Source organism: Loxodonta africana, chromosome 3, assembly GCF_030014295.1.
Source record: "Loxodonta africana isolate mLoxAfr1 chromosome 3, mLoxAfr1.hap2, whole genome shotgun sequence".
In the NCBI taxonomy this organism is placed as follows: domain Eukaryota; kingdom Metazoa; phylum Chordata; class Mammalia; order Proboscidea; family Elephantidae; genus Loxodonta; species Loxodonta africana.
In genome coordinates, this window is record NC_087344.1 from 5,923,081 (window position 1) to 5,941,960 (window position 18,880).

The 18,880-nt window shown below is 53.6% G+C and overlaps 1 protein-coding gene across 6 annotated transcripts; it reads right to left on the reverse strand.

The window, feature by feature from the left end:
* Positions 1-950: 950 nt before the first annotated feature.
* On the reverse strand, positions 951-17,791 carry DOHH (deoxyhypusine hydroxylase). Of its 6 annotated transcripts, none has more exons than XM_064280275.1 (6): positions 17,198-17,791; positions 11,837-12,151; positions 8,771-8,962; positions 7,090-7,166; positions 4,895-5,135; positions 951-1,351 (listed from the first exon to the last, which is right to left on the reverse strand). In XM_064280275.1, exons 2-6 carry the CDS (start codon positions 12,108-12,110, stop codon positions 1,089-1,091), a joined length of 1,047 nt encoding a protein of 348 aa, XP_064136345.1. In that variant the 5' UTR covers positions 12,111-12,151; positions 17,198-17,791; the 3' UTR covers positions 951-1,088. The 6 variants fall into 6 exon arrangements, with proteins under 6 accessions (XP_064136345.1, XP_064136343.1, XP_064136342.1 ...); XM_064280273.1 differs by lacking the exon at positions 951-1,351 and adding an exon at positions 3,130-3,470 and having other exon boundaries at positions 17,216-17,496; XM_064280272.1 differs by lacking the exon at positions 951-1,351 and adding an exon at positions 3,130-3,470 and having other exon boundaries at positions 17,198-17,495.
* Between the last annotated feature and the right edge of the window lie 1,089 nt (positions 17,792-18,880).

Consider the following 18,880-nt stretch of genomic DNA (forward strand, 5'->3'; position numbering starts at 1 on the left):
TGGGGACAGAGGCCATGGTAAAAGGGATTATGACTGGCTGTTAAGGGGTAAGTTATTGTCAGCTGCCGTCAGGTCGGCCCTGGCTCATGGCGATCCCGCACACAGCAGAGTAAAACCACTGCCCAGTCCTGTGCCATCCCGGTGATTAGCTGCAGATAAGGCTACTGTGATCCATAGTTTTCACCAGCTGATTTTCAGAAGTAGATCATGAGGCTACTTTCTACTCTTGGTCTGGAAGCTCCACTGAAACTTGCTCAGCATCACAGGAACACAGGAGCCTCCACTGACAGACGAGTGAGGGCTGTGTGTGAGGTGGACTGGCCGGGAATCGAACCTGAGTCCCCTGGATGGAAGGCAAGAATTCTACCACTGAGCCACCGCTGTCTCATAGAAGGAAAGTGTTTAGTTACTGTTTAAAATTTGAGCTGAGATCTGGAGGAGAAAGGGAGCCAGCTACATGAGTGTCCAGGGGATAGCCTGTGCAAAAGCCCTGGGCCAGGACCTGCCTGGTGAGTTGGAGGAACAACTAGGAGGCCCTGTGTGGCTGGAGCAGAATGAGTGAGGGGGAGAGTGGAGGAGGGGGCCGCGGAGGAGACGGGGCAGGGCGGGCAGGGCCTTGGGGGCCAGGGGGAGGACTTGGGCTTTTACCCTAGGGAGGTGGGAGCCCCGAGGGCTGTGAGCAGAGGACAGCGGGCCCTGACTTAGGTGCTCAGGGGCACCCTCTGGCTGCTGCATGAGGACCAGGGCGGAGATGACTGCACTGGTCTAGGAGGCCAGTGACCGGGCTGGACCAGGTGGAGGCAGAGGAGGGGGTAAAAGTGAGCAGATTTGGACAGATTCTGAGCTAGAATCACCCAACTAAGCTAATCCACTCTAGGATTCCTGGCCCTGAGAAACTGTGAGAGATAATGTCATTTTAAGCTGCTAAATTTGTGACAGCAAACCAAAAACCAAACCAGCTGCTGTCAATTCCAACTCCCAGTGGCCTCATGTGTGTCAAAGCAGACCTGTGCTCCATGGGGTTTTCAACAGCTAGTTTTTCAGAAATAGACAGGCGGGCCTTTCTTCTGAGGTGCCTCTGGGTGGACTCAAACTAACAACCTAACCATCTGTACCACATACAGAGGTCTTGGCTGGAGCAGTGCCACCCACATAACGGGCGGGAAGGCTGAGTACAGGACACGGGCAGGTAGCTGGGCAGAAGGGGCAGTGGGAACAGGTGGAAGTTCTAATTGCATCATTTTCTCACCGAAGTAGGAAGCCATGTGATGCGCAAACAGCGAGGATGAAGGGCGTGCTGGAGGTTTAGAGGGGATGGACCACAGACATGGAGCAGGATGACGGGTGCAGGCTATTGGAACGTGGACACAAAGAAGACAGCTTTTAAATAAAAGCTACTCTAGTAGGAGTCCCTGGGTGCTGCAAGGGGTTAACGCGCTCAGCTGCACAGGGAAGACGTGAACCAGCCGAAACCAGAACCCACAGCCAGGGCTCTTAGCTGCACCAATAAACCCCTTCCCCTGTGCCCCCAACAGGAGCTGAGTGAGATGGGGGCTTGGGGAGGGCCAAGCTGGAGGGCTACTTCCCCAGAGCCCCCTGGAGGGGGCCTGCTGGCAGATCTGCGCCCCCACCTGTGACGGTGAAATAGGTGCAGGCCGTCGGTATCGATGGTCACGGGAGTCACGGCAGAGCCGAGCTTACCGATCCAAACCACCCCACCATGTACACGAGGGTTCCTTGAGAGCAACCGTCCCCCCGCTCCCAGCCTCCCCTCCCCCAACACTGAAGACTCAACGTTTGGCGAAAATAATTTAATATTCCATTTGGGCAGCAACCTGGGATCTGGCTTGCCCCGCCCTGGCCCCTAGCCCAGCCCACGGAGGACCACCTCCTCACACCGGCCTAGGCCAGGTCACTGCAGCCCAGGGCCCAGAGGGGAGGAGGTGGGAGGCCTTCTGGGCCAGTCCTGACGCCCCTGGGAACCCCGCAGTCCTGGGCCGCATCTTCTGTCAGCGCCTTCCCCAGCAACCCGGGCCTGAGCCACTGAACCCCAGCCGGGGCCAAGTTCCTCCCCAGAGGGACATCCTGAACCCCTTCCTGGAGTTCCAAGCCGTAAACCTCGACCGGGCAGTGCACTAGGTCCAGGGAGGGAGGGTGAGAGACGAGCCCTCAGCCTTCCCTGGGGAGGGTTTCCAACGCAGAGACAAAAACAGCTGAACAGATGGCGAACAACAGCACTTTCACCCGGCAAGCCAGATGGAGGGAAACTGAAATCCCATTTGCACAAAGTCAGTTTATACCCAACGTCCCGGCAGCTCTCGGTGCATCAAGGGAAGCAGCAGATTCGAAAATTCCAGGGTCCCTGCCCACCCGGCCCTGGGGAAGGTGCAGGTCAAGGCGGGGGCGGGGCCTCCTGGGAAGGGCGGTGCCACTGGGAGGGCAGGAGGGAACTCCGTGGGGGCGGGGCCCTAGGGGCAGGGCTTCCCGGAGGGAAAAAAAAAAACCCGGAGGGGAGGTGCCTATAAAACCGGGTCTCCTGTTGCAGGGGGGTGGCATCTAGGAAGAGGGAGTGGTGCGCCTATGAGGACAGTTTCTCCTGTTGCAAGGCACGGCCTCTAAGAAGGGAGGGCTTCCTGGAGGGGTTGGGCCTATGGGGGCGGGGTCTCTGGTTTGCAGGGGCGTGGCCTCTACGAGGAGGGAAGGGCTTCACAGAGGGTGGGGCCTATAGGAGGTAGGGTCTCCAGTTCTAGGGGCATGGGCTCTGTGAGGAGGGAGGGGCTTCATGGAGTGTGGGGCCTATAGGGGCAGAACCTCCAGTTGCAGGGGCGTGGCCTCGGAGGAGGGCGGGGCCTCACAGGGGGTGGGGCCTGTAGGGGCAGGACCTCCAGGTGCAGGGCATGGCCTCTGAGGAGGGAGGGGCCTCACAGGGTGGGCCCTATAGGGACAGGACCTCCAGTTGCAGGGGCATGGCCTCTGTGGAGGGAGGGGCCTCACAGACGGTGGGGCCTATAGGGGCCGTCTCCAGCTGCCAGAGCGGGGCCTCCCGGCGGGGGCGGGGCCTCCCGGCGGGGGCGGGGCCTCCCGGCGGGGGCGGGGCCTCCCGGCGGGGCGGGGCCTCCCGGCGGGGCGGGGCCTGGCAGGGGGCGGGGCCTAGCAGGGGGGCTGGCGCAGGCGCTCGAGCCCGTCGGCGTACTGGAAGTCCGGCCCGCTCTCGTGCTGGTACATGTCCAGGGCCACCTCGCAGCTCTCGCGCACCACGCGCTCGGGGTCCTCCGCGTGGGCTCGCAGCGCGGCCAGGCAGGAGGGCCGGGCGATGGCGCCCAGGGCCTCGGCGCACTCGTGCCGCACCATGGGGTTCTCGGAGCGGCGGGCCAGCGCGGCCGCCAGCTGGGGCACGGCCGCCTCGTGCTGCAGCTGGCCCAGGACGTAGCCCACCTCGTGGCGGAAGAGCGCGCTACCGCAGCGCAGGCCTGCCGGCGGGAAGGTGAGAGGAAACGCTGGGGGGCGCTGCCTGCCGCTGGGGCCCAGCTCGGGAGGGCGCCCAGGGAGAGGCGTGCGCTGGGGGCCCGGGGAGCAGAAAGGATGACAGACCTGGGGCGCAAGGGAAAAGGCTCCCGTCCCCCCGTGCTGGGTGGTCAGGACTAGGCAGACGGAGGGACCCCCGGCTCTGGGCAGTGGGGGGCATGGCGGGGAGAGTCATGGGCCCTAAGAGTGACACTTGCATTGATTTTTTTAAAGTCAAGCAGAGGGCTTTAAGCATCAAGGTGGGGGACCGAAGCCACAGGCAGAAGACAGAAGAAGGGAAAACTTCTAGATTCTGGGAAACAGCGCTCCCCACGGGAGGGTCCCACCGGGCAACTTCCTCCTTTCCCTGTCCCCAGCCCTGAACCACCCCAGCCTCCTCGGCAACCCCAGGCCGCCTTGTTTTCCACTAATTCCTGTGCTGCCTAGACACGATGTCATGAAATGTTATTTGCATTGTGCCTTCGTGTCCGGATTACTATTTACATTTTCCCGTGCCAATTCAGGGTGAACAATAGCACTGATCTTCACTGGGTTTTACAGCTTTCTCTGCAGCGCCATGAAACTCTTACAGGTGGGAGAAACACTTGCCCAAGACCACAGGCTGTTTTCATGGCAGAGCTGGAATTCGGAGCCTGCTGTCTGTGGAACCCCTGCTTTTAGCTATCACTGAAGACAAACCGGCACTGGGTTTTTTGGGAAGACAAACCCACACCGCGCTCTCCTGCATCTCCCTCCCGGCATCCTCTGGGTCCCTGGAGACCGCCACCTTCAGCCCAGGTTAGTGATGGCTGACCATCTCCCGTTAGCCTCGGGACGCCTGGAGGGCAGAGAGCAGCTCCCGGTCTTTGTGGGCCCATGGGTGGGAACACCTCAGGGGTTGGGACTCTGAGGTTCCTTCACCCTGGGGCAAGATCACTATGATGTCCCACACCCCCTTCCTTTCCTTCGCAGATGGGGACGCTCAGCACCCCAGGGCCCTGTATAGCACACCCTGCATAGCTGGGGTGAAACTAATAAGAATAGTAATAGCAGCAAAGAGGGTTAAGGGCACTGGAGACAGGCTGCTGGGGTCAAATTCCAACTTGGCCTCTCACAGGCTGTGTGACTTTGGGCAAGCCTCTTTGCCTCTCTGTGCCTCAGTCTCCCCATGGGTAAAATGGACACAGGCGAACACCCACCAGCCACCAAGAATGAGCCAACGCACATGACGGCCACAGGGTCACACCGAGCGCAAGGCACCCTCCTTTGCTTCATTTCAGAGGCAACCACTGGCCCTCATGGGGGCGCTGCTCCTTCTCCACCCCAGGACCTTTGCACTTGCTGTCACAAATGCCTGCGCCATGGTCCCATGCCCCAGGGCCCTCCTTACCCTCAGCAAGCGCCAGGGCGGCCTCTTTGCCACCGGTGTTACGCAGGGCAAACATGGCCCGGTACCGGTCGAAGAGTGGCCGGGCCTCATCCAGCAGTGCCTCCCGAAGCCGCCCCACATCCTGCTCCTCCGCCGGTGGGGCTGGGTCCACCGAGAGGTACGGCCCCACCACCGCCGGCTCTCCGCCGTGCTGCTGCAGCCACTCCAGCCGCCGTACCGCCAGCTGGCACGTCTCAGCCACCTGCAGGAGCGGGCATGGGCAGTGTCGCTCATGGGAGCAAAGCGAAGTGCTTCCTGGGCTGGCCGCTGGGGACACCAGGTGGAAATGACAGACCCCTTCCCCATCTTCCGGGGCTTGTGGTTTAGCAGGGACGAGGGACAACCAACACAGAGACTAATGGATGATTCCAGATTAGAAATAAACCAGCATGCTATGATTGGTGAGAAGCAGTCAGGGAGGGCCTCAATAAGGAGGTGACATTGGAGCAGAGACCTGAACCAAGCAAGGGAGTGAGCCTTGTAAAAGTCAGGAAGAAAAGTGCTCCAGGCAGAGGGAGCAGCCCATGCAAAGGCTGTGGGGCAGGACCAGACCTGGTGAGTTGTAGGAACAGCAAGAAGGTCCATGTGGCTGGAGTGGAGTGAGCAAGGGAAACAGAGAAAGAGGGGAGGGCAGAGAGGAAATGGAAATTGACTGTGCAAGGGAATCTGGGAGGGCTTCTTGAAGGAGGTGACATCTGAGCAAACTTGGAGGATAAGGAGATCTGGAGAGAACAGCTTTCCAGGCAGAGGGAAGAGCCGCGCAAAGGCCCTGGGGCAGGAACGTGCCTGTGAGTTGGAGGAAAAGCAAGGAGGCCCATGTGGCTGCAGCGGGGAAGCAAGCAGCAGAGATGAGCTGCAGTGGTCAGGCCAGATGACTTAGGCCTTGTGGGCTGTGGTGAGGGCTGGGTTTTGTCCTGCAGGTGATGAGTGTCTGGTGATGGTGCTAAGTGATGGACTAGTATCCTCGGGCCTGAGTTGTCACAGATCCCCTAACTGCCAAGGGGAGGAGAGACTGAGGGTGGGCATGAGATGTGGGCAAGAGAGGCAGCTGGTGAGAAGTGAAGACACATGTCCACACAAGGATGTGTCCACGCACGTTCCGAGCCACAATTCGTAACAGCCCCCAAGTGTAAACAACCCAGGTGTCCACCAACTGATGAGTGGATAGACACAGTATGGTCCATTCAAACACTGGAAAGAGAAATGAAGCCTTCAGACATGCTATGCCATGGATAAACCTTGAAAATGTTGTTGTTGTGGGCCTCTGAGTCAATTCCGACTTATAGGGGCCCTGAGGACAGAGTAGAACTGCCCCATAGGGTTTCTCAGGCTGAAATCTTTATAGGAACAGACTGCCAGATCTTTTCTTCCATGGAGCCACTGGTGGGTTCAAACTGCTGAAGTTTTGGTTAGCAGCTGAGCGCTTAACCACTGCACCGCCAGGGCTCCTTCCGAAAACATTATTCCCAGTAAAATAAGTCAGACACAAAAGGACACATATTGTATGATTCCACTGATAGGAAATGTCCAGAACAGGCAAATCCATAGAGACAGGACGTGGATTAGTGGTTGCCTAGGGGTTGGGGGAAGGAGAGTGGGGAGTGACTGCTGACAGGTAAGGGTTTGGGTTGGTCAGATGTTCTGGAATTGGACAGTGGTGATGGTCGCACAGCTGTGTGAATATACTATAAACCATTGAACTGTACACTTTAAATGGGTGAACTGTACAGTATGTGAGTTAAATCTCAATAAACCTGTTGAAGAAAAAAGAAAGGCGGCAGCAGGGAGACCCCTGGAGAGGTCAGTGGGCCCAGGTGGCGGAGCAGGGACGGAGAGAAGTGGAGGGGTTCAGGGAGGCCTCAGCAGAGGGACGAGGTGTGGGAGGCAGGGATGGCTCTGTGGCTCAGGCCCGGGGACACTGCCGACTAGAGCAGAGCAGGTTTTATAGTGTTCAATGAATCAAGAGTTTGGTTCTACCAAATGGACCCCCTGGCTGCACCTTCTCCTCCCTTATCCCTGGAGCATCCTTGGCCAAGTGGTCGCCATGGCAACCAGATAGGGTTTAGGCCAGGACTGGGGAGAGCTTCCATGAACCAACCCAAGACTGGTAGGGAGCAGGGGATAGAAGGAAGGAAGGGTCAGGTCAGGCGCATTACCTCAACAACAGGGTCGGTGGAGTACTGCTTCAGGATCTCCAGAACTTCCAGCTTCCCAATGGCCCCCAGTGCCTCCCCTGAAAAAAGCCCACCAGAGAACTCACGTTGGTTGGGAAATGGGGGTGTCCACCCAGCTGGTCATCTCCTTCTTGCTCCCCCACCTCCCAATGGCAGCTCACACCCCATAGAACTGCCTGTATCATGTGGTCCTGTCCCCTGGCCACAGCTGACTGGAGCAGGAGCAGATCCAGGCTCCAGGGTGGGTCGATCAGAATCCTTCCCCCAGAACTTAGCCTTGACCGAAGTTAGGGGAGGCTCCAAGGAGCCTAGTGTGCAGTGGTTAAGCTGCTAACACTCAGCTGCTAACCAAAAGGCTGACGGTTCAAACTCAACCAGTAGCTCTGTAGGAGAATGACCTGGCAATCTGCTGCCCTAAAGATTAAAACCAAAGAAACCCATTGCCATTGAATCAATTCTGAGTCACGGTGACTCTATAGGACAGAGCAGGACTGCCCCACAGGGTTTCCAGGGAGCGGCTGGTGGATTCAGCTGGCAACCTTTTGGTTAGCAGCCAAGTTCTTAACCACTGCACCACCAGGGCTCCCTGTAAAGATCACAGCCTAGTAAACCCTATGGGGCAGTTCTGGGGTTACTGTGAGTCACAGCTGACTCGACGGTACCCAACAAGAACAGGTGAGGCTCTGAGACTACAGCAGTGAGAGAATCGATCCCAGAGCTCACATTCTAGACGGGAGACACACACAAGTCAGTCATCACCCTCGGGGACCGAGCTGACAAGGGGGCTCCGAGGACATTCAGCAGTGGCTGGATGCGTCGAGCCTGCCCGGGAAAGACCCCTGTGATGCGATAGATGAGGGTCAGCTGACCAAGGGTGAGAGTGAGGCCTTCCAAGCCCTCCCCTTCTCCTCTGTCCCTCTTGCTTACTCTGTTCCGGCCACACAGGCCTCCTCACTGTTCTTCCAACTTCCCGGGCACTGTCCTACCTCAGGGCCTTTGCCCAGGCTATCCTCTCTGCCTGGGACGCTGCTCCCATAGACAACTCTCTAACTTCATTTCAGGTCTCTGTTCACTGATTAAAAGCTGCCATCGCTCCATCACTCCATCACCCCCACCCGTTCCCTGGTATATTCTCCTCCTCAGCACTGACGTGTTTCTGCTACAATGTGATTTGGCATTCTGCAGAATGACACAATAAAAACAGCAGAGCTTATGGGGAAAACCAGGTTTAGGGTAGATCGCTCTTTGTAAGGAAGGCTCTAAGAAAAAACAGTTGCTGGAATCTTGAGAGTTACCTGGACTAGGCCAGGGGGGCAGCTCAGAATAGCTGGAGAGTACATCGGAGAATATTAAAAACGTCCCCCGGCCTAAAACAAAGGCCAGGCTTGGGGGCTGCAGTCTTTGGAGCTGGAAGCAACTCAGCCAGTGGGGTTGCCGTTCAGATGGGCTCGGGGGGCAGGGGAGGGAGGACAACCCATCATAGGAGGAGAGCTGAGCACGGCTAGGGGGTGCCTTTGTGGTGGGGGGACCTGGGTACAGATGCTCACCTTCCTTTTCATAAAATAAAGCTCAGTACACCAATGTTTACAAGGACAGCCAGTTCCACTCCTAGGTGTACGCCCAAGAGGTTTGAAAGCAAGGACTCAGACAGATAGGTCCGTACCAGTATTCACCGCACTGCTATTCACAAGAGCCCAAAGGTGGAAATGGCCCGGTGTCCCTCCACGGATGAATGGATAAACACGATGGGGTCCCTCCACACGATGAGTTGTTGTTGTTGTCGGATGCCGTTGAGTCGGTTTGGACCCACAGCCTACTCCGCGGGACTGAGAACTGCCCCATAGGATTTTCTTGGCTGTAATCGTTACAGGAGCGGATAGCCAGGTCTTTTTCTCAAGGAACCACTGGGTGGGTTGAAACTGCCAACTTTCTGGTTAGCAGCCAAGTGCTTAACCACTGAGCCACCAGGGCTTCTTTAACGGGTCATTGTTGTTATTGTGTGTTGTCAAGGCAATTCCAACGTATAGCGACCCTACAGGACAGAGTAGAACTGCCTCACAGGGTTTCCTAGGCTGTAATCTTTACGGAAGGAGACTGCCACATCTTTCTCCTGCAATGGGTTCTTAGTCAACCATAAAAAGGAATGAAGCGCTGGTACTCGCTACAACCTTGAAAAGATGACGTTCAGTGAGAGAGGCCAGACACAAAAGGACAAATCGTATATGATCCCCCTTATATGAGATACCTAAAACAGGCAAATGCGTACAGACAAAGTACACTAGAGCTTACTGGGGGCTGGGAGAGGGAGGATGAGGAGGTATCGCTCAGTGGGTACTGGGTCTGTTTGCGGTGAGGAAAATGTTGACAATGAATATTGGCTGTTCGTTGCACAATGTGGTGAATGAATGTCATTAACGTCACGGAATTGTACGCTCAGAAAGAGTTCCAGTGGCAAACGTCTGTTACACAGGTCGTCCCCGACTTAGGACACACTCTGCCTACGACTCAGGACCGTCAGTGTCTCTGGAACACTGCACCTTCCTGGAGAAAGTTAAGGGAAGATGCACGGGGTGGGTATGGAGTATCCTATCTCCAAGCATGTGATAGGATACGATGGACGAGGTGGGTGGAAAAGTCGTCCACGTGGCAAAAACGTGGAATTTGGAACTTGCTGTCGCCAACGGGGAACAGCCCATAGATCGCAAAGAAGGGAAACTGACTGCTCAGGACTTCACGGGTTTTGAAGAGGAAAGAAACACTGAAGAAGAAAGAAAGAATGAGGAAGAGGAAGGAGAGAAGTTGTCAAAAATTTTTACAGTGAAAGAATCAGCTGAAGTTTTTTTGAAACTAAATCAGGAGCTTCAGTTGCTTGAAAACATGGACCCAAACGCCCGTCACTCTGCTAACGTCAACAGGCAGATTCGGGAAGCAGCGAGATGTTACCATGAGATAGATGAAGAGAAACGAAAAGGACCGTACAGACGACTCTCAGGAATTTGCTGACTAGAAATGCCGTCCCTATTCCCAGGGATAATCCAGAAGCTTCCACAAGTGGAGCTATTACCGCGACGGACAAAAAGCCAACGCCATCCAACTCTTCTTCATTGTTGGAGTAAATATTACGATTTGTGAGTTTTTTATGTATGTATGTAGATACGTATGTATTAAAATGTATCTGTAAGTCTGTATGTAATGTTTCCAACCCCGAGGACAAATAAAGGTCAGATTCATAAAGATGCCAATAACAGAGGCAATAACAATGACAACTAAAAACTAATTAGGTATTTGATTTATGTCAGACCCAACTTACGACGGAATCGTCCGAACGGAACCCGTCCTACGTCGGGGACTACCGGTACCTATTCGTTGTTGCTGGGTGCTGCTGGGCTGATTCTGACTCGCGGCAACCCCGTGTGTGTCAGAGTGGAACTGCTCCATAGGGTTTTCCAGGCTGTGGCCTTTCGAAAGCAGACTGTCAGGCCTGCCTTCCGAGGCGCTGCCGGGGGGATCCAAGCCGCCAACCCTTCAGCAAGTAGTTGAACACAACCATTTGTGCTGCCCACAATTTTTAAAAAAAGGAGCCCAAAGTCCCCGGCCCGTGTGGCAGCTGAGCTGACAGCTCTTTGCTCTTGTGCCGAAGGCTGTTAACTTATATTTCTATGCCAGCCTGGCTGGCTCGCCTTGCTCAGGAAGACTCCCCCGTGTGCTAACACCACCTCTACCTTAATGGCCCTCCACATTCTAATTGTAAACAAGCTCTGGAAACACACGTTGTAACGGCACAGACTTGCCAAGTGTCTTACCAGGGGGTTTCCTGTGCGTCCCTTGCTAGAACAGGGACCGTGGCTGTCTTGCCACACTGTGTCCCCTCCACTCACAACAGGGCTGGGACACAGTAAGGGCTCCACAAATATGTGCTGAGTAGACGAAATAAATCTGTAATACACACCCACCACCACCGTCAGGTTCGTTCGGACTCATGGAGACACCCTGTGTTTCACAGCAGAACTGTGCTCCAAAGGTTTTGCGATGGCTGTGAACTTTTGGAAGCAGATCGCCAGGCCTTTGTTCCGACATGCCTCTGGATGGGTTCAACCACCAACCTTTCAGTGAGTAGCTGAGCGCTTAACTGTTTGTGCCACCCAGGGACTCCTGTGATATTCATCAGGGGTTGGCAAACTGTTTTTGTTCAGCCCACGAACAAAGAATGATTTTTATATATTTTTTAACGGCTTTAAAAAATCAAAAACCTGTTGCCATCAAGTTGATTCTGACTCATAGTGACCCTAAAGGAGGGAGTAGAACTGCCCCATAGCGTTTCCAGGGAGCAGCTGGTGGATTTGAACTGCTGATCTTTTGGTTAGCTACCCAGCTTGTGGTTAGCAGCTAGCCACTGCACCACCAGGGCTCCTATAAAACATCAAAAGAATACTATTTGAGGATACTTACAAATTCTATGAAATTCAAATCTCAGTGTCCTTACATAAAGTCTTCCTGGTACACAGCCACGCCCACTGTTTCTGGCTGACTTGCTCTGACTACAGACTTAAGTAGCCGCGACAGAGACTGTTTGGCCTGCAAAGCCAAAAATATTACTCTTTGGTCCTTTACAGAAACAGCTCGCCGACCCCTGCTCTATATCCTCTGGGAGTAAGCACACAGGAGAGGCCAGGAAGGGTGAGGTGGGAGAGAGCAGGTGAAGGCAGCACCCCACCCATGCTGCACTCACCTGCTTCGTGGCGCACCATGGGCTCCTGGCGGGTGTCCCGCAGCACGTCCACCAGTACAGGGATGGCATGCACGTCCTGCATCTGGCCCAGGCAGTAGGCCAGCTCGTGCTTGAGAAGGGCAGAGTCATCACTGAAGGCCTGGCTGATCCAGCTGATGGCGCCAGGGCCACCCAGCCCGCGCAGGGTGAACAGCGCCCGGAAGCGGGCCTGTAGGGGCTGCTGGGGGTCCACCAGCGTCTGCCCAATTGCATCCACCTCCTGCTCGGTCACCATGGTGCCCAGACGTCTGCCTGGGGACTCGCAGACTTGAGAACCTATAGTGGTAAAACAAGAGATAGGGATAAAAGTAACTGCTAGGGATTGGGAACTGTGTCCCCCAAAAATATGTGTTTTAAATCCTAACCCCTACACCTGTGGTTTGGAGCCCTGGTGGTGCAGTGGTTAAGAGCATGACTGCTAACCAAAAGGTGGGCAGTTCAAATCCACCAGCTGCTCCTTAGAAACTGTATGGGGGCAGTTCTACTCAGTCTTATAGGGTCGCTATGAATCAGAATCAACTCTATGGCAATGGGTTTGGTTGGTTGGTTTCATACCTGTGTTTATAATTACATTTGGGAATGAGTTTTCTTTTTTATGTTAATGAGACAGTATTAGCATAGAAACAAAAAACAACAACAACAAAAAAAAACACCAGATCCATTGCCACTGAGTCAATTTCGACTAATGGCAACCCTATAGGGCAGAGTAGAGAACTGCCCCATGGTTTCCAAAGAGCGGCTGGTGGATTCAAACTGCTGACCTTTTAGTTAGCAGCCGAGCTCTCTTAAATCAATCTCTCTTGAGATGAAAAGAGCAGATTAAGCAAGCAGAGATGGGGAAGATAAATACACACTATTAGTAGACTGCTGAGGAACCAAGGAACAGAAACTGAAGAGAGACAAGGACCTTCCCCCAGGGCCAACAGAGAGAAAGCCTTCCCCTGGAACCAGCATCCCGAATTCAGAACTTTTAGCCTCCTAAACTCCTGAAATCAGTTTCTGTTTCTTAAAGCCATTCGCTTGTGGTATTTCTGTTATAGCAGCACTAGATCAACTAGGCCACTGCTGACCTGTTCATTAAACAGATCTGGGGCGGGTGGTTTTCCACCCACTGAACGGTCTGGACCTCAAGGCTGAATGCTCGCCTCTGGCCTCGCCTACTTGCTGTGCAGCCTTCCTTAAATTACTGCCCCTCTCTGGGCCTCAGTCTCCCCACCACCTCTCACCTATACATCAACGATAGCTTCCACTGGTCTGTTCTCCCCACCACAGCCAGTGGGACGTGGTAGCTGGCCTCCATGATGGCTTCCAAAATCCAGACTTTCTGGAAGCTGGATAACATGCCCCCTCCAAACTACTATCCTGAGGAAATCCTTAAACCTTAAACCGAAACTATGCTGAGGTCACCTCTGAACCAAATAACTGGTGGTGTTAGGTGCCGTTGAGTCGGTTCTGACTCATAGCGACCCCGTGTACAACAGAACGAAATACTGCCTGGTCCTGCCCTATCCTCACAATCATTGTTATGCTTGAGCCCACTGCTGCCGCCACTGTGTCAATCCATCTCGTTGAAGGTCTTCCTCTTTTTCACTGACCCTCCAATTAACCAGGCCTGATGTCTTTCTCCAGGGACTAGTCCCTCCTGACTTTGTCTCATATACTTTGGACATAAAATCAGTTGGTCCATTCTGGCTGTACTTCTTCCAAGACAGATTTGTTTTTCTTCTGGCAGTCCGTGGTATGTATTCAGTATTCTCCACGAACACCATAATTCAAATGATGAATATCACCCTATCACTAACAATGGTGTACTTCAGGATAGACCCTGAAAAGTTCTTTTTGGCTATGAATGCTCTGCCATTCCTCTTCAAGCTGTCATTCCTGGCATAGTAGACCATATGACTGTCCAATTCAGAATGGCCAGCACCAGTCCATTTCAGCTCACTAATGCCTAGGACATCGACGTTTATGTTCCATTTCATTTCTGATAACTTTCAATTTTCCTAGATTCATACTTCGTACGTTCCACGTTCCAATCTTAATGGATGTTTGCAGCCGTTTTTTCTCATTCTGAGTTGTGCCGCATCAGCAAATGAAGGTCCCGAAAGCGTGACTCCATCCACGTCATCAAGGTCGACTCTACTTTGAGGAGGCAGCCCTTCCTCAGTCATACTTTGAGTGGCTTCCAACCTGGGGGGCTCATCTTCTGGCACTGTACCAGACAATGCTGCGTTGCTATTCATAACGTTTTCACTGGCCAGTTTTTTAGGAAGTAGACTGCCAGGTCTTTCTTCATAATCTGTCTTAGTCTAGAAGCTCAGTTGAAACCTGTCGACCATGGGTGACCCTGCGGGTATTTGAAATCTGGTGACATGGCTTCCAGCATCGCAGCAACACCCAAGCCACCACAGTACGACACACTGACAGATGAGTAGTGGCTAGATATCATAAAACCAACCAAACCCATTGCTGGCAAGTCGATTCTGACTCATAGTGACACAATAGCTCAGAGTAGAACTGCCCCCTTAGGGTTTCCAAAGAGCAGCTGGTGGATTTGAACTGCTGACCTTTTGGTTAGCAGCCTCTAGCAGCTGAGCACTTAACCACTCTGCCACCAGGAACCTAGACATCGTAGGAGATATTTACTGGTTCAGTTGCTTAGGGTAGCTGTATCTTCAGCACTCAGCACAATGACAGACACACAGTAGGTCCTCCGTAAAAAATAACAACAGCCACTGACACCTCCATAGCCTCTGCTATGTGCCAGGCACTCTCTTAAAGAGCTCTGCCTGTGTATTCCCTTATCCAGCCCTCATCACAGCCCCAGCAGCTAAGTGTTAACATTGTTCCCATTTCAGAGGCAAAGAAGCAGACACAGAGAGGTTCAAGGACTTATTCAGGGATGGCGGGAAGAGATTTGAATCTAGGCTCCATAGAGTCTAGCTCTAAACCACAAACTGCGCTATGTGGAGTGGATGGAGATGAAAGATACAGCCCCGGCTGGGAGAAGGGCCCCCCCGCCCCACCCTCTGGGCCAGCTGCGAACCTGGGGGATGCGCCAGAAACATGATAAGCAAGCTGCAGCATGCCAGCAGCCAGTTCTGGTTCCCAGCGGCGTCAGTGGTGGTGACCAAGTTTAACAGGGGAGGTGTGGCTACCTGAGCCAAGGTGACCATCAAAAGAGGGTGATGCCTCAAAAGAGAGCTCCTCAGAAGGTACAGAACCAGGAGAGTGTGAGCTGCCGGGCGAATGGGGCCATCGTGACCCAACTCCTTGTCCTGCCCACGGGAGCAGCGACTTGTCAAGGACAGACAGGACCCATGACTCCTGACCCCAGCTATGTTGGGCCTCCCTCAAGATACCTGGCCAAGGCTCCTTGGTGCCTCCTCGTCCCCAAAAACTCAAACTCCTGGGAATAAAGAGAAATCTATGGCCAGAAGGCAGCCCGGGCTACAGGAGGTGAAGGAGGGGGTGGCTGAGCTCTGGGCTTAGACCTACAGTGCCCTCCTGGCCATGCCCTGAGCGTAGTTTCTTCATTTGGAATAAAAACATTAATAGCTCACATTTCTTGGGTTTTCAGGTCTTGGTGTCACTGACCACCCTGTTTAACAAGCAAGTCCTCCACTCCCCAGCACTCCCTGTCTCTGCTTTATTTTTCTCCATAATGCAAATAGCACCTGACCTTCTGTATATTTTACTGGTCTATTCATTGTCTAATTGTCTGTCTCCTCCCACTACAAAGTAAGCTCCCTGAGGACAGAATTTAAGATATATATATATATATATATACACACACACACACACACACTATTCTGTTCACTGCTGTGTCCCTAGGTCCCTAAGACCTAGCAGTGTCTGTCAACATACTAAAAAAAAAGTTGCCAATGAGCTGACTCCAGTTCATGGCGACCCCACGTGTGTTGGGGTAGAACTGTGCTCCATAGGGTTTTCAGTGGCTGATTTTTCAAAAGCAGATGGCCAGGCCTTTCTTCCGAAGTACCTCTGGGTGGAGCTGAACTTCCAACCTTTCAGTTAGCAGCTGAGCGTGTTCACCATTTGCACCACCCAGGGCCTCCATCGCCATGGTAGACACTTAGTAAGTGTTTGATGAATGAATGAACTGAACATCTACTGTGTGCCAGGCACAGTACTAAGCACTTTAGACAGCTTCTCATTGTAAAATGGGTCTAAGGAACACATGGGCCTTACAGACTTGCTGTGAATGAAATGATGCTCACAGAACACCTAGTGCAATGCCTTGTACCTAGTACACGCTTGATAAAACAAAGCTGGTAGTGCAATGGTTAAGCACTCAGCTGCTAACTGAAAGGTTGGCTGTTTGAACCCACCCAGTGGCTCCGTAAATATTACAGGCTAGGAAACCCAATGGGGCAGTTCTACTCTGTCACATGGGGTCCCCGTGAATACAACATCAAGTTGATGGGACTCAACAACTGTATTAAATATTCCCTCAGGGAGCCCAACGTTCACTTCTGTGCTCAGGAGGGTAAGAGGGGGTACAAATAACCATCTCCAAGACCTTAACTCGCCCCTTAGTCCCATTTTTCAGGGGGAAGGGGACAAGGATGGGGCACAGGGTTGTGGGGGCCCAGTCAAGGCGGAATCTAGAAGTTCACTCAAAACCGTGAAGGTCTCTTAGGAACTAAGACAATTAGCAAGGAGCCTTCCACAGTCATAATGGAGGAAGACCTGAATCCTAGAGACCTTCGAACTCCTCCTCCAAGAGGCCTCTCTAAACCAAGAATCCCCAGCACAGAGATCTTCCCTAACTAGACGTAGACGTGTCCCCGGAAGGGGTTGCCCCGACACTCGACCCCTCAGGGGCTGCTCTCCGGATCCCCCTGATGCGATCGGCTCCTCGGGATCGCCTTGGAAGAGGGACCCTGGCACCAGATGTCTCAAGATCTCGCTATGCGGACCCGCCACTACTGTACCCCTCACAGGTTGGTTCCTGGATCCCCAGAATCTCAAGAATAGGGTCACCCAACATGGATCCCCCATGGACTGTTTGCCCGGGCCCCCCAAACTCCGACAAAGGGGTCACCCGACATGGGATCCCTCACGGCCTGACTCCCCGGGTCCCCAGAGCTCCCAGGAAGGGGTCGCCCGACACTGAATCCCTCCGGGCTGGCTCCCCGGGACTCCCAGCGAAGGGACCCCCAAAGGCAGGATCCCCACAACATGGGAAGAAGAAATCGCCACCCAGAACCCCTCGGGAGGAGGCCCCTCAAGACCCCCCACAACGAAGGGATCCTCGGAGATCAGATCCCCCAACGAGGCGTCCTCCCCGAGCACACTCGCCTGGCCCGGACCGCGCACCGTGCTCCCGGTCGCCAGAACGTCCCAGCGAGCTCCCAAAGCGCAGGATTCGCGGGTCCGAGCAGCCCGGGTCCTGCAGCTTCAGCAGCCGCGACACGAGCGGCGCGCTCTGTGGGCAGCCATCTTCCAGCCCACGTGACCTGCCCGACGGCACCAAGGCGACCAGGGATGGGGGAAATCGAGTCAAAGACTTCCGCAGCGGGAGGCTCGGGAGTCTGAGTCGGCGGCACCAGTGCCTTATCTCACACTATCACCGTAATAGTAGTCCACGGACACTCATCAATAAATGGTAAATGTAACTTCAATCCTGTCCCCGGAAGAACTTATCGCTGGCCCCCCCCCATCCGGTGCAGTAAATGGAAATGGTTTGTGCCGATTCCTCCCGGGCTGAGGCCGGCTAACGACGGAGCATGCGTGGCGTCTCTGGGGCGTGGTCAAGACCAGGGGCGTGGCCAAGGCTTCCGGGGCTGGAACCACAGGAAGGGATTGTGCGTGTTGGTAGCTGCGGGTTTAGTCGACTTGGCTCAAGGTGACCCCACGTACAGAGCGAGATATTGCCCAGTCCTCATCAACCTCAGAATCGTTGGTATGCTGCAGTCCATGGTTACGGCCGCTGTGTATTTTGAGTGACTTTTTCCAACCTAGGGGGCTCATTCTCCAGCAATGTATCGGACAATGCTGTCAGACTATGTTCCTTGTGATCCATAGGGCTCTCATTGCCTGATATTTGGAAGTAGATCGCCAGCCCTTTCTACCTAGTCTGTCTTCGTCTGGAAGCTTCACTGGAAACTGTCCACCATGGGTGACCCTGCAGGTATTTGAATATTACTGGTGGCATAGCTTCCAGCATCGCACCCCCATGAAAGCCACCACAGTATGACAAACTGGCAGGACATGTGGTTGGAAGTAAGGAAGGGAGGGATTAAAAGAAGGGAAACGACCCACTTATTCATACAGTCATTTAATAAATATTTAAGGGACGTTAAGGACAAGACAGTAGTTACCAGTGCATCTTCATTGCATATTTGATCCATTTCAGACTGCAGAAGTTGGTAAAAATCTTCAGTTTCTTCATCTTTGGTCTTAGCGGTTGGTGCGAAATTTTAAATAATACTCGTATTAACTGGTCTTCCTTGTGGGTGTATGGATGTTCTCCCATCGCTGACAGCGTTGGACTTCAGGACAGATCTTGAAATGTTCTTGCTGACGATGAGTGGGATGCCATCCCTCTTCAATTTGTCATTCCCGGCATAGTAGACCGTGTGATTGTCTGATTCAGAATGGCCGATACCAGTCCATTTCAGCTCACTAATACCTAGGATATCAACGTTTGTGCATTCTGCTTCATTTTTGATGATTTCCAATTTTCCTGGATTCATAAATTGTACATTCCACATTCCAGTTATTAATGGATGTTTGCAGCTGTTTCTTCTTATTGTGAGTCTTGCCACATCAGCATACAGAGGTCCCAAAAGCTTAACTCCGTCCACGTCATTAAGATCGACTGTACTTTGAGGCCTCCATGTGTCTGTCAGTATGTCTTACTATGGGGGCTTGTGTGTTGCTGTGATGCTGGAAGCTATGACATCAGTATTCAAATACAAGCAGGGTCACCCGTGGAGGACAGATTTCAGCTGAACATGCAGACTAAGACTAGGAAGAAGG

Bases quoted from the DNA above. Each gene is read 5' to 3' on its own strand.
- DOHH (XM_064280273.1), bottom strand. From the start codon at position 12,110: ATGGTGACCGAGCAGGAGGTGGATGCAATTGGGCAGACGCTGGTGGAC. The intron at 5,136-7,089 runs GTAATGCGCCTG...CCGCTCCTGCAG, and splicing joins CCACCGACCCTGTTGTTGAG to GTGGCTGAGACGTGCCAGCT. The intron at 3,471-4,894 runs GTAAGGAGGGCC...TCCCGCCGGCAG, and splicing joins CGCCCTGGCGCTTGCTGAGG to GCCTGCGCTGCGGTAGCGCG.